Source organism: Podarcis raffonei, chromosome 15 (assembly GCF_027172205.1).
Source record: "Podarcis raffonei isolate rPodRaf1 chromosome 15, rPodRaf1.pri, whole genome shotgun sequence".
Taxonomy (NCBI): Eukaryota; Metazoa; Chordata; class Lepidosauria; order Squamata; family Lacertidae; genus Podarcis; species Podarcis raffonei.
Genome location: NC_070616.1, coordinates 22,405,299 through 22,430,267, shown reverse-complemented (window position 1 = coordinate 22,430,267; position 24,969 = coordinate 22,405,299). Strand labels below are relative to the sequence as shown.

The following is a 24,969-nucleotide window of genomic DNA, read 5'->3' as shown; positions in this document are numbered from 1 at the left end:
CTCTGTTATGTATCCTCCCTCATAGAATTATAACTCCCATGGTTCCTTGGTGAGAGGAAAGGACTGTTTGAGTTGTTGTTGTTATACTGCCCTATACCCTCAGGTCTCGGGGTGGTTCACAACATAAAATCACAATATAAAAACACAAAATACATAATAAAAACAAGAACAACCCAATAACCCCCCCCCCATAAACACATTTTTAAAAGGTGTTGGATGTCAGCCAGCCTAAAGCCTGGTTAATTTAATTTAATCTTCACTGGATATTCATATATTTAGGAGACTCATTTAGGAAGTACACCTTCCTTCCTGCGGAAGTCTTTTGTTTAGACAGGACTCTACAATATTATTTTTCTTTCAGTCAGTATTCATTTGATGTTTTTTACAAATCTTTTGTTGATTTTTATCATTATATATTAGACTTGGCCTTGCTCTGTTTTTTAATGAAAGCACAGATTATAAATTTGCCAGTAAATAAAATTATAAACTGCCTTATTGAGGGGTAGCCAAAATGGCGCCCTCCAGAGGCTGCTGAACTACAAATCCCAGCAAGCCTAACCACTGGCCATGCTCACTGAGGTGATTCTCAGGTGGCACAATTGTTCAGTGCATCTGGCTGTTAACCAGAAAGTTGATGGTTTGAGTCCACCCAGGGACAGCTGTAGGTAGGATTTCTGTATTGCAGGGGGTTGGACTAGATGACCCTTGGGTTCCAACTCTATGATTCTATGTGACAAGTTCAATCCCCGGCATCTCCAGGTTGGACTGGGAGAGAACCCTGTCTCAAATCCTTCAGAGAGCTGCTGCCAGTCTGTGTAGACAGTACTGAGTTAGATGGGCCAATGATATAAGGCAGTTTCATATGTGGTGGCATAGATCTGTGGGGAGTGGGAGGCAGGAGAAATTTCCAGTCCCAAAATCCTGCAAAATCCTGCTTTTATGGGTGTTTAAAATACTGGCATGCAATCACATCTGGAAACAGGAGAAGCAGTTAAACATGGCAGAAGAACGAGCTTGACTAAAATGTAGAACTGATGCCTTCTAAAACTGTAAGTGTTCTAAGTGGAGCTTCTTGGCAGCCCAAATGGGTTTGAAATATAAATATGATACGTGACTCACTCCAAGGAATGTTCTGTGGAATAGGTTTGTTGCTGTCTGTCGTGGTAGGTATGGGGGAGAAATTTGATTCCGCTCGCATTTAAGGTTGGACCTATCTAATTCACACCTTGTGAAACATCACATCAGCAGAAACACAACCATCCTGTGAAATCTAATTTTGCAATGTAGTTCTCCAGCCAAGCGATGTGTACAAAAAATGCATAAACTAGGGCAAAAAGTGTGCATAAAAATGCAAAGGTTGGTAAAAAAACAAAAACATAAAAAATTGCATTGGGGAAAATTATGTACAGAAATGTGCAAATAGTCAAACCCACATTAAAAATGCTTGTTAAGAGAAATTTGTGTTGAAGTCTTGCAGCCCCCCCCCACCTTTGAAAGTGGATATGTTGAGTCCATGACATGGTGAACCCACTTTACGTTTAGACGCACAAACCCTTTGCTATCCTCCTCCCCCATCTAATGTTGCTTGTTCATTGCATAGGGGTGCCTTGCACAGAAAACGACTACAAACTGTGGTCCCCCTCTGACGAAAGAGGCAATGAGTGTCTCCTGGGACACAAGACGGTCTTCAAAAGGCGAACTCCCCATGCGACTTGCTTCAACGGGGAAGACTTCGATCGCCCAGTCATGGTCTCCAACTGTTCTTGCACCAGAGAGGACTATGAATGGTGAGTTCATTAAGTTCCCTGTGGACTGCAGCTCAGATTACCGTATTTTTCCATGTATAACACGCCACCATGTATAAGACGCCCCCTATTTTGAGGGACTCAAATTTAAGAAAATGGGGGGGAGATGGCACAGAGTTGTTGAGCTCTTTTGGTGGGGGGATTGCTGAAAATCTGCCTCTCGTCTGTCCCCTCGCTGGCAGAAACTGCCAGTTGCCCGCCCAATTGTTGCGGCATCAGCCAATCAACACCAGCAATTGACGCAGCAATTGACTCCCAATAGCCGCTGACAGCAACCAATCAAACGTCCACCCTATGCACTATCCATGTATACAACCCCCACTTTTTAGAATAATTTTTAAAGAAACACACGGAAAAGTATGGTAAATGTCAGCAATGAAGGGCACTTAATGGCTGTTTCTGTTTTTGGGTGGGATTCAGTCACATAGGGTGTACATTTAAAGTTGATTTGAAGCTCTTCCAAATCATCTCCTCGCACCCCCTGCCAAAAATAAAATAAAAAATCAGGCATTTTGCTGTATGGAAATTGACAGGGAAATGCACTGCAGAGCATTGTTTGGCACAGCCTCAGCAGTGGTGTAATGTTCTGGTGTTGCAGGATCCTTATTATTCCTGCTGAAGGGTCCCTATCTTCAGCCTCCTAGAGCCACCCAATCAGCATGAAAGGGGGGCTTTTTAGCCATCTTAAGCTCCAAGGCTAAACATTTAGGAACGCTGAAAATACTGAACCATTTCAAAAGAATGGCGTGCAAGTTCTGTTGCATACGCTGGAACTTCAAGGAAAACTTGAACTTAAATCATTCTGAACGATTAGCCCATGTTATGTGCACGGAAAATAGTAGATATAGCTGAAAGGCAACACATGGAGATCTGTGCAGTTTGTTACAGTGCACCCCAAATTATTATTATTGTATAATTGTCAAATTATTGTATAATCTTGGAAGGGGGCTTGGCTATGACTTATCGCGAAGGGAGCATCGTATAATTTGCCCACAAACAAATCAGAATGAATGCTCACTGAACAGATCCAGCTTATTTGAGCTCTGGCTATCTTTTGGCTTGACTGGCTAATCTAAATAGGAAAGCGCATTGGGGAGTATCCTCCCCCCCCCCACCACGAATGAGGTTTTAGCTGAGATTGTTGGAGCATCCAGAAATAGAGGCGAGCAATTATTACTGCCTTGTCACTTTTTCCTTCAAATGAAGGCAGCTTCCCGAGGGAATGTTGGCTGCAGTTCCTTGTGTAATTATGAGCGCATAACTCCCACCGATCAGTTGGCCTTGAGCACTCAAACTGAACAAGGGATTATTAATACCTTAGCATTTATATAGCATTTTGGCATGTGTAGAGGGGCTTGCATACATTGTCATGTTGTCATGTGTGGTACATACTCTGTGAGGTAGATTAGTATTATCCTGCCCATATTACAGATAAGGAGGCTTTACGAGGAATTGGCTTGACTAATGGTCACCTGGTAAATTAAGGGAAAAACTCACTAGGCTGTGGGTATATGAATATTCGTCAACACAGGGGAATGACAACCTCAGATATCGGGAATTTAGGTCTGTGGGAGAGGGGCTAAAAGAAAATGGAATTCTGGTTGCTGGATTTTGAGGTATTGACGCTTTGTCAGAAACTACTGATGGATTGCTGTGAAGTGTCCCTTAATATGATATTTAAAACAGCTTTAAAAAACCAACCAACACAACTTTCCTCAAAAGTACAAGGTGACTTTCTATCCAATAAAACAAGAGTCAAGGTGATCTAGAATAGATTTCAGTGTGCATGTGTTGTTTTTTGGAGAGGAATTTATTATATCCAATGAATTATTCAATATAATTCGAGGCAGACTTAGCCACAAGATAAAAGTAAAAATGCTGGAATTCATTAACACAGCTGCCAGTTACCTTGGATAAATTTTGACAGTGGTTTGGGCCTCAGTGGACCCATATTGCAGAAAGCAAGTAGCTCTTGGGTAGCATACAATCACTTTGATATTTGAAGAACTTCACTGGAAGAAGAAAACCCCTTGAGGTGAATGGAGCTTGTGGAAATAACTATTACTGTAACTTGGAGGTGAACAGCTTTGGCATTCCCCGGGGCCATTTTGTTTCCCTGGCAGTGGCCTGTGGACTGGATGTGTATTTTGCCACACAAGCCAATCCTCCCATGGCCAACCTCTCTAATAAATTTCTTGTTGCTGAACTGTTAGGGATTGTCTGTTCTAGAGCATGTGTACAGAGTTAAGCTGGTGGGAAGAGCGTTGGACCAAGCTTGACAAGACTTGGGTTGATGTTCTCCTTCAGCAATGAAGTTCTCTGGGTAATACTGGGCTAGAACTTTATCCCTCTTACCCCATGGGCCAACTTTACTGGTGGGTTGGATCACCCACTGTCAAATCTTCTGATGTCATATTGAAAACCAGGTGATTGGCAGGTGGGTGGTCCAGCCGTCAAAATTGGCCCACCAGGAGATGAAGATGCTGCACAAAGCAGGATTGAGCTCCATGTGCACCACCAGATGGGGTTCAGTTCTGCTTTGTGTAGAGAGTGTCTAGTTCTCAATGAGAACTACTTGGTGTACCTGAACTGAGATGGTTTGAAGGCCCCACGCATCAGCTGAACAGGCTAGAATGGGCCAGATGAGAAGAGCTGGTGAGCCAGGTGTGGATTCCCCATCCCTGGCCTAATTTACTTTACACAGTCCTTGTGAGCTCTCTCTGTGTATGTACATTGGAATACGGACTTTCTTGCGGGTGTAATTGCGGGTCAATTCATTTTTTATTACTGATTAAAATGCTGTGGAGCTAGCATCATCCGAAAGAAAGTCCATCATGGAGAAGCAAATGAAATTAATTTTTGGCAAGGGCAGGTGGGAGGGGGCGTAAAGATAAATTCTTTCAGCATCTGGCTCTCGGGTTGTGTAGCTGCCAGCTGGCAAGGCCTCCTGGGATGCATTAACATGTTCACAGGTCCTCCAGTGAAAAAGGGCATACTGTGAGATATTTGAATTCTGCTAATAAGAACCTTCGTTTAAATAGCTGCATTTCCAGAACATTTGGTGCTTTAGCTTTTTTTCCCCCTAATTGTAAAAATGTAGTTAAATAAATACCTATGTATATGAACCTACACTTGAAGGGCACATTTCCTTCTCCTCCCCTCCCCTTGCCCCTCGCCTCTGTTTTTTCCCGGCTCAGTGACTTTGGCTTCAAGCTGAGCGAAGACTTGTCACTGGAAGTTTGTGTACCAGACCCTGAATTTGCTGGCAAACCATCTTCTCCCCCTGTGCTGTGTCCCATTGGTTCAACTTACAAGAAGACCAGAGGGTAGGTGACTGCCCTGGTGGCATGCATTTATCCATTATTGTTGTTGTTGTTGTTGTTGTTGTTGTTGTTATTATTATTATTATTATTATTATTATTATTATTATTATTAACATTATATACTGCTCTCCCTCAAAAGGCCACAGGAGGGCCACAGGTCGCCCACCTCAATGTAAGCAGGATAGTTGGTTATATGTGAAAGGTGGGTCATGTATTCATGAAGATAGGAATGTGGGTGGCGCTGTGGTCTAAACCACTGAGCCTCTTGGGCTTGCTGATCAGAAGGTCAGCAGTTTGAATCCCCGCAACAGGGTGAACTCTTGTTGCTCTGTTCCAGCTCCTGCCAACCTAGCAATTCGAAAGCACAACAGTGCAAGTAGATAAATAGGTACTGCTGTGGCGGGAAGGTAAACAGTGTTATTGTGCACTCTGGTTTCCGTCACAGTGTTCTGTTGCGCCAGAAGAGGTTTAGTCCTGCTGGCCACATGACCTGGAAAAGCTGTCTGTGGACAAACGCCTGCTTCCTCGGCCTGAAAGCGAGATGAGTGCCGCACCCCATAGTCGCCTTTGACTGGACTTAAGCGTCCAGGGGTCCTTTACCTTTACCTGTTCCCTTCATGATGCCATTTTTCCCAGATGGATTCAGAAGAAGGAACAGGTTTAAGAGGAAATGGGTTTGTTCTTCCTATGGGTCTAAGTGGGACTGGCTACCTAGTCAGTGTGCTTAGATAAGACCATAAGGAGAGCCTGTGCAATCAGTGGACACAGAGCAGGACTGCAGCATTAACACTCTTCACTTTTCTGTGCTAGTTACCGCAAGATCTCTGGAGACACTTGCTCAGGGGGGGACGTCGAGGCTCGGCTGGAAGGGGAATCTGTACCATGTCCATTAGCAGGTAAGTGGGAAGGAGACAGTTCCCGCCCCCACTAGAACCACCAATCAGAGCAACTGTTCTAGCCAGAGGAGGTGGAGACCAAAGGCTGCATCCAATGTTCTCTTGTCTGCTTTGTCTGCAGAGGAGAATGAATTCATTCTCTACACCACACGGTACTCCATCCACCGATACGACCTCTCCTCTGGGATCAGCGAAGAGCTGCCGCTGACGGGGTTGCGAGGGGCGGTGGCCCTTGACTTTGATTATGACCGCAACTGTTTGTACTGGGCCGACGTGACGCTGGACATTATCCAGGTGAGTTTTGCCTTCTGAGCTTCTTTGGTGAAAGTTTTGGAAGAAAGGTGGCGCCGTCTAGGAGTCCCAGGGAGAGTTGCAGCCGTATGGATTAGCAAGGGCGTAATGTTGGGGGCTGTTTTAGAGAACAGGGCATCCTAGGACAGGCTATCGCTTTTGGTCAAGGATCAAAGACGGTGGGCAAAGATGCAGGGATATCATAGAGTTGGAAGAGACCCTGAGGATCATCTTGCAAACCCCCTGCAATGCAATGCATCTGTCCCTTACGGGAATCGAACCTGCAACCTTGGTATTGTCAGTGCCACTCTCTAACCAATGGAGCTATCCAACGCTCTTAAAAATGAGTTAGATATCATAGGGAGCCTATTTCATTCTGAGGGCCACATTCCCTTCTCGGCAGCCTTGCAGGGGCCACATGCCAGTGGTGGGCGGGGCCAGAGGGAAAAGTGGGTGGGGCAATGGATATAAATTTCACCTTTGCACACTAGGGTAATTTATAGACACATTCACATGTCCCTCCGTTCAAGCAAGCAAGAGACAAGATTGGAGTTCAAGGACACATCCAAGCCAGGCAAAAACTTTACTGAATGACTTTAAATAGTTTTTTGACCTGATTTTCAAAATATGTGTGTTTATAGTTTTTTTTTTCATTTTGTAACCCATAAAAACACCAGTAATTTTATTTTAGAAACCAGTAGCAGCTGAAACATTTTCCAAGCACAGCGCATTAAAGCCAGCCGTTGCAAGACTGTGCATATTTCCCTGGGGGAGAGAATTCTAAAGGTGGGGAGGGGGCAGCGCCGAAAAGCCCCTGCCCTTGTTCCCTGTCAGTCTTAGCAGCGCTCACAGCTTAGCCAGATGATGCTTCTTGCTTGCCTGAGTAGAAAAGGGTGTTTGTGGAAACTAGGCTATGATACAAAGGTGCAATTTACACTCACTGCTGTGTTCAAATTTGCCTCACATACCACCAGCATGTGCCCCCCAGAAAGTGTTCCAGATGGAAAAAAGTTTTTCCCATGCTTGATTCAAGGTGCCCATGGATGTGCTTGTTTTCTAGTCCCCTTTTGATTTGCTCTGAATTGGAATTGAACTCATTGATTCTCTGGATTCCTTGTTCTTATTTATTTTCAGCGCCTGTGTCTTAATGGGAGCTCGGGACAGGAGATCATCGTCAGCACCGGTCTGGAGACGGTCGAAGCGTTGGCCTTTGAACCCATCAGCCAGCTGCTGTACTGGGTGAACGCTGGCATTCCAAAAATCGAGGTATGCGTCTCTGTGCAACCTGGGTGTGTTGTTGCCCAAAGCAGCTCCTGCTCTTGGAGCTCATTGGAAGCCGGGAACGTCAAACCCAGGAGGTCAAAATAAATAATATAGTAAGCGAAGAGTCAGTAAAGACTATCACTGCAGGCAGAGTCCCACCCTGAAGCTTTTATAGCCCTTCCTGTCAAGGAGAGCTAGCGGCCAGCCAAGACAGGCAGGGCCACTGCAGAACCTTCCCTGCCCTCGCCACTTGGCGCATCTGTGCACAGAGCCACAGGGTTTGGTTTCTTATCGTGCCTGGCCATTGGCCATGCTTGGCAGGGCTGATGGGAGTTGTAGTCCAAAACACATGGAGGACACCAGGCCCAAAAAGGCAGTCTAGGCAGAGCATAGGTTGACCCTAAGGGAAAATTAAGTTCTTCTTTCCCTCCTGCGAGCCATGTATCTGAATGTATTTTGTTGCTGTCCTGAAAAGCTCTTGAGTGGGGCCATTTTGGCCACGTGAGGAGCATTTCCCACAGCCTGGATGTTGAAAATAGTTTGCCATCATCCCCTCTGTCAGCCTTGGCCCACCTGTGAGCTGATAGTCCCCACCCACGACTTCTCTCCAGCTGCTTTCTGGTAACCAACCCATTTGCCCCAGTAAGGCTTGGTATACAGGTGACCAGAAGCCTGAATGAATGGACAGATTAATCCAAGTTAGTGGCAGGAAGCTGTTTGCTGTGCTTTTACAGAGTTCGTTCAGGCTTTTGCTTTGCGTTTATCTATCTGTCTATCTCAGTAGAGCCAGTGGCATAGGGCAGTGTTACAACCTTCTGCTTCCTGCTTTGGTCAGGTTGGGAGTACAAGGCTGGGGTGGGCAGAGACGGGATTCGGAGCTACCAGTAGATCTCTGAGTAGTTGGCAGCAATTTGGCAAGAGATCCTGGATCCCAGTTGTTCAGCAACAACAACGAAAAGCTCCATCTTCCTCCTTTATGAAGCTGGTGAAGTGCGTGGGCAATTTCTGACCTGCAGGGCCAAACCTCATTCTGTCAATGCAAGGATTCATATTTGCACATGTGCTCCCTAAATATGGTTTTTTTTGGGGGGGGGGTTAGGAGCATCCTACTCTCATGTAGGACCCTGGTAGAGACACATGCCCGACTGGCATGTTCTCTCCCTCCTGGTTGATCGTTCAGGAGCTTCAAAAGCTTTCTCCAACCTGAATATCACAGCGGCCGATGCCTTGGAGACATCAGCACACTTAGGGATCTGCAGAGTATTCAGTTTGCGTAACAAACTCAGTAGCTCAACATTTTGGCTATTTACATATAATACACTCAGAGCATTCTGACTTAGCTCCATCCTCTTTCTCATCAGACCAAAAAGAGAGAGAACAAAAGGACAATAGTCCTACTTCACGAAACACAGTAGTACCAAAACATCCTGTCTCCGTCACTTCCCACACTGTGGAATGTAAACATACACCGTCATGTGATAGACAGCAATCCCATGACTGCAGACACGGGGAATGAATCTCCAACACCTGAACCTTCTGGAGCAGATTGAGGTTGGGGGGAAGAAGGATTGGAGTGACTTCTGTCGTGCAATCGTAAATCCTTTGAATACTGCGGAATACATGTGCATTGAATACTGCGGAATACATGTGCATTGAATACTGCGGAATACATGTGCATTGAATACAGTGGTCCACATCCTTGGCTATAAGCCTTTGGAATAACTATAATGTTGACCAATCTGTACAGGAATAGTTCTGCTGCTGCCGCCCATGATGACAGTCAGATATGCTCCTTGTTTCTCCTCTTTGTGGTGTCACACTAGGTCGCCAACCCAGACGGAGACTTGAGACTTACGGTGTTGGATTCCTCTGTGCTCGAACGGCCACGAGCCTTGACTCTGGTACCTAAAGAAGGGTAAGTGAGACGTCGGAAACACTAGCAGCCAGATTTGTAAGACTCTGGGTGGAATGGTGGCCAGCTCCACAGGGCTGCTGGAAGGGTGAATGGTGCAAGGGCAGGACTGAAATTAATGTGTCCTCTTTCAGGGTGGTTAAATATTAAGCTTCTGCACTTAAAATCTCGCCAGAGACTAATTTTAGCAAACTTGCTGGGGTTTTTTTTTTTTTCTACACCTCCCTTTTCTGTAATATGGTAACATGTAGGGATGTTATTGTTATGATTCTTTTTTTTTTTTGGAATTACTTTATATATTTGTACAGTTTCTTTTTGAATACTGTTCATTTTATGCAGAGTCAGGGGAGGAGGAGTACCTCTCGTGGGGAACACATTGTACTCCTGGGTTAGTTTTTCCATCTTTGGTCCCCACCCTGCACTCAGCTCTCACCTGTGGCTCCTAAAAGCTGCCAACATGCAACAGCGGCCACACCCCAGGAAATGGCTTCAACTGGCCAGCTAAACCAGATGAGGGTAGCCAATGGGTCTCTAACCCTCAGTGAGTTAGGGATTTCCCCTGCATGCGAAGACAGGCTCTGGCAGATTGAGTGGACAAGACCAATAGTCTCTTGACCAACCACCAAGAAGGCGGTTTCTGCCCATGCTCTAGAGGGCAGTGGGATGCAGATGGGGCTCATCAACCTAGGAAGGTAGCCCATCTAGAAGATGGAAAGCTCTGATCCTAAACCCTCCACTGCCTTGTGAGATATCTTTGGGGAAAGAAAAGGCTAAGGAGTAAACCCTACACAAATTTGTAGTGGAGTCCCTAAGATGGTTGATGGTATGCCTCTTATTGGCAACTCCTGCAGCCCTGCTGGTGCCAAACTTATTCCTCTGCTTTCCTTTGGACTACATCATCTGTGCAGTCCAAGACCTCCATACACACTGCCCAAGCTTGCGCCCTAGGGAGGTCACTTCGGTTCTGCTAATGCAGTGGTTTGACTTCAACCCCGAAGGCGTACTCCATTGTCCCTTGAGACAGACGCCAACCACAACAGCCATTCATTGACCTTAATAAAGAGATTTGGATTGATTGATTGTGTAACTGCGGAGTGAAACTCATTTATGCAGAGTGTAAAGTAATGCTTTTGGAAATGGGGAGTACAGTTTTCTCACTGTGTCCAGAGGGCAGTCTCAGCACAGAGAAAAAGCATGGAGCTCTCAGACCCTTGAACAGATGCTACTCCTTGCCCAAGAGACAGGGTTGTTTTGGAAAGGCAGGGAAAACCACTCCCTCTAGTGAAGTTGGAAGTTAGTCCTGTCTGTTGACCAGGAGGAGAGACCTTGTCCTAAATTCAGGGAAGGGATGATGTTCAGTGATGGGACACTTGCGTTTAATACTTGTGCAGTCCCTGGACTCTCCAGGTAGGGTTAGGAAAGGCCCCTGTCTGACTGTTGCTGCCAGTCAGTGTAGCCCATTAGTGGACTCCATTTCCCATCACTCCTGGCCCGCATGGCCAGTGATCTTGGATGATGGGAGTTGTAGTCCAACAGCCGCTGGAAAGTCACAGGATCCCTGTCCCTGATGTGTACTGAAGGTCTGACTTGGTGTAAGGCAGCTCCTTACGGTTGCTCCAGGGACGTGCTGAAGAGCAATAATTCCCTTGTAACGTCCATAATTTGCCTTCTCAGGCTGATGTTCTGGACAGACTGGGGGGACTCCAAGCCTGGCATTTACCGCAGTGAGATGGATGGCTCTTCCCCAACTTGCATTGTCTCCGAGGGAGTGAGGTGGCCAAATGGCATTTCGGTGGATGATCACTGGATCTACTGGACGGAAGCCTACATGGACAGGATCGAGCGCATCGATTTCAATGGCTTGCAGAGATCGGTAATCCTGGACAGCCTCCCGCATCCATACGCCATCGCTGTTTTTAAGGTATTCCTTCATTTAAAGCTCTCGTTTTTTATCCCTCCAACATGTTTCTCTCTCTTGGACCAAAATCTTGGGCTGGAGAAGGGATGGGGATCCTGTAGCCCTTTGGATGTTGTTGGGCTGCAGCTCCCAGCATGCTGAGCTGGGGCTGATGGGAGCTGGAGTTAGGGGAAGGGCCCAGCTCAGCAATCTACCTTGCGTGCAGAAAGTCCCAGGTTCAGTCTTCCGCATCTCGGAGCAGAGCTGGAAATGCCCCCTCTCTGAAACCCTGGAGAGCTGCCATCAGTCAGTGCAGACAGTGCTAGATGGACCAATGGCCAGAACAAGACAGCTACGAGTCTGTGCCTTCTAGCCTGGGCGTCAGTTCAGACTCGGCACCGTTTCTTGAATCGAAATACACATGGCACCAACGGTGAATTTTCCTCCCAATACATAAGGACGTAAGAAGAACCTGCTGGACCAGGCCAATGGTCCATCTAGCCGAGCATCCTGTTCTCAGCAGTAGCCAGCCTGATGCCACCAGGAAGTCTGCTAGCATGTTTCCAATCAACTGGCATTCAGAGGCATTCTGTCTCTGATACTGGTGGCAATGTAGCCATCATGACTATCTATATAATAGCTTCAGATAAGAGATTTTCTTCTGGACCACAGCAGAGGAGGAAAGGATTAAAATCCCACCCTCCCAATGTGTGTCCTGAGACCATTAATTATCTGCCCTCTCTGGCTGATAGTATTTGCGTTTAAAAACAAACCCACCTGCAACTTAAATGTAGAGCCACCTTTCTCCTGTCTAGTTTGGCCTTCTGCTCCTTGGATCGATGGCAGAAGTTCTAGAGCTTTGGGTGTGTGACCAGCTGAGCGGGGTTGGGTCTCCCCAGTTGTGCAAATTCATGGAATGATGCAGCATTATCTATCTATCTATCATCTATCTATCATCTATCTGTCTGTCTGTCTGTCTGTCTGTCTGTCTGTCTGTCTGTCATCTAAATGCATATTGTAAGTAAACTTGATTGTAAGTAAAACATCCAAGCAGTTTTCTAAAGAAATGAAAATAAGTGCCCACTAGAAGTGCAGTTTTTTTTTAAAAACCAGATCCTTTAAAAAAGCAAAATATAATTAAGACCAGCAGCTGAGCTTAAAAGCAGGTTAAAACATATGTTGGTCTTATAGAGATCTGGAGAGCCTTGCCTGAGCAAAAATGTTGTTTGCAGGTGCTGAGAAGAATACTGTGAAGATTCCTGGTTGGTGTCAATAGGCAGGGAGTTCCAAAGTGTGGGTGCTTTCACACGGAAATATACATTTCTTACAAATGCAGGGGGGGGGGAAATGTGGATAGGTGCCAGTTTTGCAGATTATCCTGGGGTGATAAGGTGAAGTTGTTGGTTGACTACCCCCCATGTTGGGGTCCCCTCTCACCCTCCTCTGAAGAGATCCATCCACTTCTGGTTCCAGGCTGGCCCTGATAGGAAGGAAGGTGCGTTGACATGGCACTCCCAGAGAAACCCACGTCACTCTCTTGGTATAACTAACAACCTTAATGCTATTGCTGAAATCAGTTAGGGTGGACTAATTGATCCCAGGATAGATACAGAAAGCGTTTAATGTTTGTGTACAAGCCATAAAAGTTACGTTCCAGCCAGCCAGTTTCCAATCCCCCTCTGGGTACCCTTGTCCAGATCAAGGTTATGGGGTTGCCCCTGGCAACCTGATAAAGAAAAGATGTCCCTCTGTACAGGATGTCCTTGCAAGCACAGCGAGAACTGAGAGTAATATATGGCAATTATATTGCTTGTTAAACAAGAATATCTGCGGAGGTTTTTGGGTTTTTTTTCCCTTTTCAGAGCTTGTCTAGTGAAAGCATCACAGTCCTGATTTCTCTATCAATATAGAGGAGGGATGTGCAAATTAGGTACAGTTTTGCCCCTTATAGTGGGAAGAACCTCCCTTCCTCCTCCTCCTCCCCAGTTTTGGTCCTGCCTGCTCCATACCAATAGGAAGCTTTGATGTCGAAATTCCTCCTCTGTTTGCATATGGAAAAACTGCCTTATACCACCTCATCTTGCCCACTGTTGCCTGCTGTGATTGGCAACAGCTCTCCAGGGTTCCCATTGGAGAGTCTCTTCCACCAGCCATTTCTGGGTTCTTTTTAACTGGAGATGCCAGGGGCAGACCCAGGCACAAGGCATGTGCTTGCATTGCTGAGCCGAGGCCTTTTTGTAGGGACGTGTATAGATTCTAGGAGACGATGTATTTATTTGATATTATGCTTCCTTTCTCACGTTTGTGAGTTCAGCAGAGTGCAATCCCTTTGCAGCTTAAAAGGAAGCATCACATGCACCGTTGGTTCGACTGCATTGTAAATACCTCACACTTTCTTCCTTTGCATTGATGCTGCGTTGAATTGTACGGCTTTAAGTCTGTTTTGAGCTGCTTTTTGAGCTGACTTGCCCCGAGAGGTAGCGTGCAAATGTTGAAATAAAAAAACAAAAGCAAAACAGTGTGATTGAAGACACCCTTAATTGTGTGGTGTAGTGGTTAAGAGCGGTGGACTCGTATTCTGGTGAACTGGGTTCGCTTCCCCGCTCCTCCACATGCAGCTGCTGGGTGACCTTGGGCTAGTCACACTTCTCTGAAGTCTCTCAGCCCCACGCACCTCACAGAGTGTTTGTTGTGGGGGAGGAAGGGAAAAAGAGATTGTTAGCCGCTTTGAGACTCCTTAGGGTAGTGATAAAGCGGGATATCAAATCCAAACTCTTCTTCTCTTTTTTCCTGCATTGCAGGGCTTACATTAGTGCAGGCATGGCCTAACTTGGCCCTCCAGCTGTTTTGGGGCTACAATTCCCATCATCTCTGACCACTGGTCTTGTTAGCTAGGGATGATGGGAGTTGTAGTCCCAAAACAGCTGGAGGGCCCAATTTGGCCATGCTTGCTGGATGTATTTGTGTTTGTAGACTAGCTGACCTCCAGCTCTGTTCCCACTGAACGATTCTGCGATTCCTTGGATTAGTTAACATCTGGAGGGCATCACATTTGCAAAGGCCGTATTAGATGGAGTCAGGGAGAGGATAATGGAACAGTAATTGATTGAGTTGGATTAGGGGCTGCCATGGCCCTGACTGGTTCTGGAGCAGCCAGCTCGACAATGTGTTTAATTATTTTGAGAAAGGAGGAATCCCAGAGGGACATAGGAAGCTGCCTTACACCGAGTCTGACTATTGGTCCCTCTAGCTCAGTATTGTCCATGCCAGGCATAGGCAAACTCCGGCCCTCCAGATGTTTGGGACTACAATTCCCATCAGCCCTGGCCACTGGTCCTGTTAGCTAGGGATGATGGGAATTGTAGTCCCAAACATCTGGAAGGCCCGAGTTTGCCTATGCCTGGTCCAGGCTGACTGGCAGCAGCTCTCTGCAGGGTTTGAAACAGAATTCACACTCAGGCCAACCTGGAAATGCCAGGGATTGGACCCGGGACATCAAATCATAGAGTTGGAAGGGACCCCTCATCTAGTCCAACCTCCTACAATGCAGGAATCTCAACTAAAGCATCCATTGCAGATGAGGCTATTCAGCTTCTGCCTAAAAACCTCCAAAGAAGGAGAGTCCATCACCTTCCAAGGCAGTCTGTTCCACTCTCAAACAGCTCTGACCATCATAAAGTTTTACCTACTTTTTCATTAGAATCTCCTTTCTTGTAGCTTGAAGCCTTTGGTTTGGGTCCTGCCCACTGGAGCAGGAGAAAACAAGCTTTCTCCATCTGCCTTAAGAATTGAACCTGGGACCTTCTGCATACAAAGCAGACCCTCTGCTGCTGAGATACAACCCTCCCTCTTACAGTCTCAAGAGTAGTACAATGGAATGAAATGGCACAGTGTAGTGGTTCGGTGTACAAGCAGTGATCTGGGATGGCTTTGGCTCAAATCTCATCTCACCCACAAATTTGCAAGGTAGCCTCAGCCAAGCCTCAGTCCCCGATCTATTATATGGCGATAATAACACTGATTTACATTGCAGAGCTGTTTTAAAGATAATTGAGATAATGTACTTGACACATGAAATTCATAATATAAATGTTAAGTATTATTGTTGCGTTCATATATCTAAATGGTACTTGCTTTGCTTTTGGTTTCATTTGTGTGTGTGTTTTAGCTTACTTGCAGTTGCAATTCTCGTCAAACATTATTGCTTAAAAGATAAGAGGTTTGCTTTTCAGAACGAAATCTACTGGAACGATTGGTCGCAGCTGAGCATTTTCAGAGCCTCCAAACACAGCGGGTCCAAAATGGAGACGTTGGTTGACCATCTCAATGGTGTGATGGATATGAAGATCTTCTACCGAGGAAAGACAGCAGGTATTTCTTGACTGCTGACGATCATGGTTCTGTTTATTCCATTTCATGATCTCCCTGGATAAGAGAAATAAAACATTGGCGTACAAAGGTTGGACCCGCAACAAAAAGTTGTAGGGCGAAGTCCTTCTCTTTGGGTTGTTTTCCCTTCTTCCTTCTTCTCCAGGGTTTCTTCCTCCTCCCCACAGTCAGTCAGAATTCAGTTAGTGCTGAGGATGCACAATCCCCATTAGACTGTTTTGGTTCCACACAATTTTATGTCATTGTTTTAGTATGTGTGTGTGTGCATGCATACCCATCACAGATGAGATGTTAATATTTTAATTCTTTTATGCATTGCTATGGAAGCTTGAAATGGAAAGCCTCTTGTTGATTTAAACCAGGGGTGGGGAATTGCAGGCCCGGGGGACAAATGTGGCCCTCCATAATTCTCTGTCTGGCTCTCGGAACTCTCCCTCTGCCAAACCCCTCACCGGTCCTGCTTAGCAGCCTCCTTGAGTGTTTTTAACCTTCCTGGAATGCGCCCTTGAACTACAAAAATCCATCTTGCATGCCTGGATGGAGGATAGAGAAGGTTATGTGTGTAGAAACTAGCCTATTGCACAACGGTAAAATGTACCTTATGTTCCGGCGTGTAAGATGACTTTTGAACCCCAAAAAATCATCTCCAAAGTCGGGGGTCGTCTTAAACGCTGGGTATGGTTGTGGCAGGTGGTGGCGGCTGCAGCTGCATGGGAGGCAGCCAGGCAGCGGCTTCCCACCCACTCCGTTCCAAGCCCTTGCCCTCTCGCCCGCCCTGCCACCATGGGAATCGCCAGATAGCAGGCAGCTATCCCGAAGCAGCAGCAACTGCGGCAGCCTCCCCTTCCCGCGGCAAGGTGGGGCGCGGCTTCAGCCAGGGCTCCAAGGAGCTGGGCATCCCCACAACTGCCAGAACTACCAGCCGGTGAGCGCAGCCTGCCACTTTGCTGGACGGCTGATCGGGGCTCGCTCGCCTCGCCTTGGGCTGCTGCTGTGATGGCAGAGGCAGTGGAGGGGAGCGCGCTCTGCCCTGGCAGCACTCGGTGGGTGGCGCTTGGCGGGCTTTAGGTTGGGGGGCTGCCTCTAGTTGGCTGCAGGCGGGGGTAGTCTTATACGGTGAGTATATCCCAAACTCTGTATTTTAACAGGAAAAGTTGGGGATCGTCTTATACGCCGGAAAATACGGTAGCCTTATTGTCCCGCCCACTTTTGCTGCCCGAGTGGCCCCTGGAAGATTGCCCCGAAGGGAATGTGGCCCTCGGGCTGCAAATGCTTCCCCCCACTGTTGATGGAAATGAAATAATGACTCAATGGATTATCCTGAAGGACGATCTCTGGAAGCTGCAGGATTTTACAAGGTGTCTCTCTCCTTCTTCTGGACAGGGCAGAATGCTTGCATCTCTAAGCCTTGCAGCCTTTTGTGCCTCCCAAGATCAAACAACAGCCGAAGCTGTAAATGCCCCGAGGGAGTTGCCAGCCATGTGCTCCCATCTGGGGAAGTGAGATGCGATTGCCCGCCTGGGTATCTCTTGAAGAACAGCACCTGTGTAAAGGAAGGTAAGAAGCACACCTCCACACTCTGATGTGATGTGTGCATCTCTTCTGTTCATGCATGTCTGCACTGCAGGATTAACAGTAACTCTCTCTTAAGGGAAACCGGGAAGTGTAGTTCTGTTAGCTGTTAGGAAGAGCTAGGGCAGTCTTTCCCAAACTTGGGTCTCCAGCTTTTTGTTGGACTACAGTTCCCATCATCCCTTACCATTGGTCTTGCTAGCTAGGAATGATGGGAGTTGCAGTCCAGAAAAACAGCTGGAGACCCAAGTTTAGAAAACACAAAGCTAGGGCTTTGTGGAAGCCTGTCAAACTGCAATTCCTAGAGCTTGCCGGGAGAGTACCCATAACAGTTACTGTGGTACAGAAACTGATATAAATGTGTGCTATACATACTCATTTATTTCATAAAATGTATATACCTCTTAATGGTAAAAAAAACAAGCAAACCTTAAACAGGTTTATGAAGAGAATAAAATGATCAATTTAGCAGTAAAAAATAAAAAAATAAAAAACCTTCAGAAACAATTAAATCAAACAATAAGCTAAAAAGCAGTTTAAAACACCTGACAGCTTTCTATCATAATCATAATTTATTATTTACACCCCATCCATTTGGCTAGGTTTTCCCAGCCACTCTGGGCGGCTCCCAACAGAATATTAATAATAAATAAAATAAAAAAGCGATAAAACATCAAATATTAAAAACTTCCCTAAACAGGGCTGCCTTCAGATGTCTTCTAAAAGTCAGATGGTTTTTTATTTCCTTGACATCTGATTGAGGGTGTTCCACAGGGTGGGTGCCACTACTGAGAAGCCCTTTGCCTGGTTCCCTGTAGCTTCACTTCTCGCAGTGAGGGAACCGCCAGAAGACCCTCGGAGCTGGACCTCAGTGTCCGGGCTGGGGGTGGAGACACTCATTCAGGTATACTGGGCCGAGGCTTGGATAGGCTTTCCTAAAAATGTTTTTAGCAGGCGCCAAACGAGTACAGTGAAGGTGACTGCTTGATGTCAGTAGGCAGGAAGTTCCAAAGTTTGAGTGCTGCCACACTACAAGATTGATTCCTTACAAATGTGAAATGATCATTATGCAGCACCTGTAGCCATGCTAGTTCTGCAGATCAGAGCGGTCGAGTAGGCATATTTGGGCTAAGGCCACTCTCAGGTGAATTGGTCCCAAGCTGTTGTGCTATTTCTCTTACAGGGCTAAATCCTGCCCATTGTCTACAGTGAGGGGCCAAAGTCCCAAACTACTATGAGAATTGTAGCTCTCTGAGGGGAATAGGGGTCTCCTAGCAGCTCTTGGCATATTTAACAAACCACAGCGCCCAGAATCCTTTGGGGGAAGCTATGTCTGTTAAAGTGGCATGACAGCGCTTTAAATGTATGGTTTGGATGGGACATGCTAATGCTGTGCTGGGACCTGGCTTCTTAACACTGCATTGTTCATTGAAGCCTGGCTGTACTTTCCTTTTAATTTTTTGTTTGTCTGCGCTGGTTTCCTCACCTGCCCTTCTCTGCCGCTGTGTACCAGAAAACACCTGTCTCTCCAACCAGTACAGATGTTCGAACGGGAATTGCATCAACAGCATTTGGCAGTGCGACAACGACAACGACTGCGGGGATATGAGTGACGAGAAGAATTGCCGTAAGTCAACGTCGCCGCTCTGCTTCCCTCAAGTTGATTTGCACGAGAGCATACACCAAACAGTTCCCTTTCTTGAGAAGCTTTTTTGATTTTTGGCAAGAGGAAAGGGAGGTGTGAGAGGAGCAGGAAAGACATATACAGTCATACCTCGGGTTACAGACGCTTCAGGTTGCGTTTTTTTGGGTCACAGACCCGCTGAAACCTGGAAGTACCAGAACTGGTTACTTCCGGGTTTCGGTGGTTGCACGTGCGCAGAAGTACAAAATCGTGCTTTGTGCATGCGCAGAAGCGCTGAATTGCAACCCGCACGTGCGCAGATGCGCCGCTGCAGGTTGCAAACGCTGCAGGTTGCGAATGTGCATCCCTCATGGATCACGTTCGCAACCAGAGCGTCCACTGTAATATATACAGGTGCAGTTCTATGCACTGAGTGCCCTAATTCTTCCAGCGCTGTTGTGTGGCTCAATATCCTTGATGCCTTACCAGGAACTGTTCAGTGAGTTTTAAAGTTCAGCTTATGACGGGAACTCACAGACAAGCAGCACAGGCAATATTGGATGTTGCTTCAGCACTGGTTAGACTTCCACTGAGCATATTTATAGCTGGTGTTGCTGCTGCAACTCTTCCTGGCCTGTCATCATAGATCTCATGCACAGCACACAAGGAGTCAGATGTCTTCAAGAGGAGGACTCGGGTGCTGTCACCATTTTAAGTTTCCAGTCAGACATGCTGCAGCATCCGAACACACGGCTGACTTAGGCCACATGGGGTAGTTTCTTTTTTCAGTTTTGGAACACTTTTAAAGAGAATGAGATACTTCTTTTTTAAAAAAAATAATATTGAAGTGGTAAGTCTGCTTCAATTTGGAATTTGTCTCTATTTGGAATTTGCAGACTGCAAAAGTTGAACCACCAATGTAGCTTGGGGTGTTTGTGTCTTCCAGCTCTGGTAGGCAGCAGCTCTCCAGGGTTCCAACTGAGGTCTCTGTGAACCTGGTCAAATGAAATCCTTTACCTGCAGGCCACGGTAACTGAATTTCTGGTCCCAGAGCTACAACTTTGCTCTGGCTCTCTGCCAAGATTGGGGACAGAGTCATTGTAGATCATGGCATGTCCAAGACACAGTTCAGACAGGGAAATTTTAAGGATGGCCACATGGAATGGCTCCCCACTATCTGCCAGCCTAAGGAGAAACATGCTCCTTCTGCCTGGGTTTATTTTAATAAAGCTGCTGGCCTCTGGTGGTGACTCGTTTAGGCTCTCCAAATATTGCTCTTTCCTCCCCTCCCAATAGCAACCACTGTGTGTGATGTTGACACTCAGTTCCGGTGCCACGAGTCGGGGACCTGTGTACCGCTGTCCTACAAGTGTGACCTGGAGGATGATTGTGGAGACAACAGTGACGAGAGCCACTGCGGTAAGTGTGCCAGCACTGTACATCTCAGGGGCTCTGTGCACAGATGATGGATTTGCTGTTTAGGCAGTGTGTAACCCAGGGTCTGCCAACGCTTTTTGGGCCAGTGGGAGAATTTGAAATTTTGGGAAAGCGCACTGTGGGTGCCAGTCACAAAATGGCTGCCGTGAACATGTGGCTGTCGCATCTTAAAGGAGCAGAAAAAAGAGGCAAAATGGCATTACCCCCCCCCCGCTGCCTTGCATCTGTGTTGTTGTTTGTTTGTTTATTTACTTACTTATTTTTATATTTATATTCTGCCCATCTGGCTGGGTTTCCCCAGCCATTCATGACTGCCTTCAGATGTCCTCAGACAGAAGGCGCTCTGTCTGGTTCCCTGTAACTTCACTTCTTGCCGTGAGGGAACCAGCAGAAGACCTTTGGAGGAGGACCTCAGTGTCCGGGTTGAATGATGAGGGTGGAGATGCTCCTTCAGGTATACTGGGCTGAGGCCATTTAGGACTTTAAAGGCCAGCACCAAACACTTTGAATTGTGCTCAGAAATGTACAGGGAGCCAGTCGAGATCCTTTAGGACTGGTGTTACCTGGTCCCTGCAAACAGCTGTCCCATCAGTAGGAAAACGGTTTAACTAGGATAAGAAATCCATTCTTTCACTATGGCTCAGTACTTTGTATTTGAATTCTCACACTCCCTTCCCCGGGTCTTTTTTCCCTGCCCCCGTGTTTGCAGAAACCCACCAGTGCCGCGAGGATGAATTCAGCTGCAACTCAGGGATGTGTGTTCGCCTGTCATGGAAGTGTGATGGGGATAACGATTGCCGAGACTGGTCTGATGAAGCAAACTGCACTAGTGAGTTCTTTTTCTCCATTTTATGCAAGCAATAAATCCTTGGTGGGAGTTGATAATGACCTGATTATTCTTTAGCATTTTGGTTTGACCACGTTTTTTGTTTTGTTTTGTTTTGTTAAAATTATTTTGCACTTGAGGGTAATCTTCAGGGGCAAAACACTGATTTTTCTCCCTTGGCTTTAGGCTGTCCCTCTCCTTTGTGAGATAGAAGTTTAACAATTAAATAAAATAACTCTAATTCCCTCTTCCTCTCTTTTTGAATACAAATTCCCTGCACCTCATTCTAAACGTATTATGAGGAGGGAAAGTATGTCAATAACACAGTAGACTACAAATACTACAACTAATTCTCACCCTGGTATATTTTATCCAAGTTACTATTTATTTAAAAAAAATCAGTGACACCACTTTTTTGTCACTTTTGATGCTGTTCAACCGCAGTTGTTCTCCGCTCCCCCCCCCCGTCAATTCTGTTCTTCTATCTTTGCCTGCAGTGTTTTAAATTGGTTGGCAACTTTTGAGGAAATGTAACGTTTTTATTATCAGAGATGCACCTTGCCTAAAGTCTTTGGGCAGAGAGGCAGTTCATAAATATTAAAACTAATGATACATCCCTTAGGAAGGACATGTACCTATGCATGTCCAAGGAAATTATGGAGAGGAGAAAACAGAATTGTTTGTAAGAAGAAGGAATGGTAACACTTATTCAGAGCAAATTTGCCAGGGTTTAAGCACTGAATTCTAGCCCCAGGATTAAAAAAAATTCTACACACACACACACACACACACACACACACACAACTTGTTCTGCACACCTCTTGACTTCTACACAAGAGGGGAGAAATTAGAATTCAGCAACGGAATTATCAGTCTCTTGCCAGTGAAGAGAGTGAATCTTCCCCCTCAGCAGCAAAATAATTCCCCTTTGCCCCCCCCCATGAAATCAGTGCCTTGATGTTTTCCTCACTGTTTTTGCCATGAAGGCATTAAGGGGGGAAAGGGGAGGAAAAAGATAAGCTCTGAGGGGAAAGAGGAGGCTGAGGAGATAGGCTGCTTTTGCTTTTTGTATTTGATGCTGGTGAATTGGGGCACAGCTGGAAGAAAGAGGGAGGGAAGAAAATAACTTAAAAGCCTGAGGGGAGGAGAGAGACAGGCGAAGAGCTGTGTCTAAGTAGGTATGCTCTGAACCAAGGGAGGAAGCGAACTGTGGCCTCTGTGGGAAAGGAGGAACAAAGTCTTCCTTTGAAACCTCAGAGTTTCCCGCCTTTGAAGAACCTGCATGCATAACAAACTGAGTGCCCCGTCACAGAACTGTGGTCGCTCCTCACAGTGTTGCTTAGCTATTACAATTTCTATTTACTAGTCACTTCCCTCACGAAAGTCACCCAAAGTGACTTACAATAGAAAATACCAAAACCAATTTCAACAAATGCAACCAATGAAAACCTAAGAAACACTGTCTGTGCAAATGAAAGACAGGTCTCAAGAGATCCTGCCCCACTAAAAGAGGCCACAAGGTGCTTCAAACTAAGGGCCAAATGCCTGAGGAAAGCTTTTTCATGGCACATAAAAATAGATAAAGATGGCACCAGTTGAGCCTGCCCAGGAAAAGCATTCCACAAGCAGGGAGCCACCACTGAAAAGGCCCTTCTCATGTTGCCATCCTCCGGACCTCCCGTGGAGGTGGCATACTGAGATTGACCACGGATTATGATCACAGGGTCCAGGTTGGTTCATCTGGGGAGAGCTGATCCTTGAGATATCAGGGCCCGAAGCCTGATATTATAAGGCTCTGTAGGTCGAAACCACCATTTGGAATTGAACACAGATATTTTGTTGGCTCTCACTTGACTGTATTTGTCTTCACGTCCCTGAGGGCTGTCAGGATGGAGCAGCTGGTATTCTCACGGCATAGGTACTCCTCGAGGGACATACATAACATTGCAGTGGCTTATCTTTCTTGCGAGTTTCCAAGACGGTCTGAAAAGACCGTTGTTGTTGTGGAATGTTATTTTGTTAAGGCCTGGCTTGAAATTATCTGAGGATAGCAGTTATTTTAGAAGCAGCTCATCTGGCGGCTGTGCAGGCTGAATTCATGCCTCTTATCAAAAATAATTGCATTTCACAGTGATTCTTAATAGAATATTACTGCCGGAAGAGCATAGCAGCTTAGAATATCAGGAAGCACGTCACTTGCATGTTGGCAGTAAGTAGCGTGCAATTCAATTACGGCGAACGTTACTTCCTTTCTTGATAAATAGAGTCCTGGCAATATATTTTTATATATTGGCAATATATTCTTTTCACTGACAATGTGAAATCCTAAAAGCTCATCAACTTTTGCTTCCTTAACCCAGCCTTGTGCCTTCCTCCTGTGGCACATGCTAAAGGTCTCAGTATGTAGACATCAAAACCCCACAATATACAGGATACATTCTTCTTCTCCTTTCTGAGTCCCTGTTTGCACTGGCTCAGCATCTCCATTATTGAACATGCCTCCTTAGATATGTTGGTTTAGTGTGTGTGTGTGTGTGGGGGGGTATATAAAAGGAGTATTCCTGGATGCCAAGATCCACGTTTGGGAAAGTACTCTCTGATGAGAGAACCCCAGCAGAGATTTAAAATCATGAAATAAGGGAAATGTGGCAATGTTTGACTTTTAAAATACACCCTTGTAAGCTTCCTTGTAATCAACCTCGGGTCTGGAAACCAAATCTTATGAGAAGTGGGTTGAGGGAGTTGGGTACGTTTAGCCTGGAGAAGAGAAGACCTGAGAGGTGATACGATAGCCATCTTCCAATATCAGAAGAGGCTGTCACATGGAAGATGGAGCAAGCTTGTTTTCTGCTGCTCCTAAGGGTAGGACCTGAACCAGTAGATTCAAATCACAAGAAAAGAGATTCCAACTAAACATTGGGAAGAACCTTCTGACTGTAAGAGCTGTCCGACAGTGGACTCTCCCAGAAGGTGGTGGACACTTCTTCACTGGAGGTTTTCCAACAGAGGTTGGATGGCCATTTTTCAAGAGGTCCTTAACTGTTTTTCCTGCATTGCGGGGGGTTGAACTAGGTGACCCTTCCAATTGTGCAGTTCTTTGATTCTGGCATCTCCATGTAGGGCAGTTAAAGACTCCTTCCTGAAGCCCTGGAGAGCTGCAGCTGATGGGCGTAGGCAGTACTGAGCCAGATGGACCAGTGCTCTTGAGTTGGTGTCAGACACCTTCCTACGTTCTTACCACTTAAGGTCACCTCTTAACAGAGTCTTCTGTTTTTGCTTTTCAGCAGTGTACCACACTTGTGAAGCCTCCAGTTTCCAGTGCCATAATGGGCACTGCATCCCCCAGAGGTGGGCGTGTGATGGTGACGCCGACTGCCAAGATGGATCTGATGAGGACCCCACCAACTGTGGTATGGGAGGGGCTCTCAGCTGCACTGGGGAGGGTGGAAGATGGTTTCCCTCCGCAGCACACTCGAGGAGAGAAGGAGGTCTTGGGATGTTTGGCTGAGGACTAGGTCCCTTAATACAGAGTTAGCTAGCATGGCGCTCTCCGGATGTTATTGGACTACAACACCCATGTGCTCCAGCCTTTGTGGCCAATGGTCAGAGCTGGTGAGAGTTGCCGTTTGAAACATCTGGAGGGTGCCATGTTGGCTAAAGGTAAAGGTAAAGGTACCCCTGCCCGTACGGGCCAGTCTTGACAGACTCTAGGGTTGTGCGCTCATCTCACTCTA

The 24,969-nt window shown here is 46.3% G+C and overlaps 1 protein-coding gene across 1 annotated transcript in view; it reads left to right on the top strand.

Moving 5' to 3' along the window:
• SORL1 (sortilin related receptor 1) overlaps nt 1-24,969 on the top strand; it is a 109,161-nt gene that overhangs the window by 53,224 nt on the left and 30,968 nt on the right. The window contains exons 14-26 of the mRNA XM_053366279.1: nt 1,601-1,787; nt 5,003-5,131; nt 5,939-6,024; nt 6,146-6,318; nt 7,450-7,581; nt 9,402-9,493; nt 11,165-11,411; nt 15,620-15,758; nt 17,160-17,333; nt 18,862-18,975; nt 20,269-20,391; nt 21,119-21,238; nt 24,520-24,645. Of these exons, the coding sequence (XP_053222254.1) occupies nt 1,601-1,787; nt 5,003-5,131; nt 5,939-6,024; nt 6,146-6,318; nt 7,450-7,581; nt 9,402-9,493; nt 11,165-11,411; nt 15,620-15,758; nt 17,160-17,333; nt 18,862-18,975; nt 20,269-20,391; nt 21,119-21,238; nt 24,520-24,645 (1,842 nt within the window). The remainder of the gene's footprint in view (nt 1-1,600; nt 1,788-5,002; nt 5,132-5,938; nt 6,025-6,145; nt 6,319-7,449; nt 7,582-9,401; nt 9,494-11,164; nt 11,412-15,619; nt 15,759-17,159; nt 17,334-18,861; nt 18,976-20,268; nt 20,392-21,118; nt 21,239-24,519; nt 24,646-24,969) is intronic.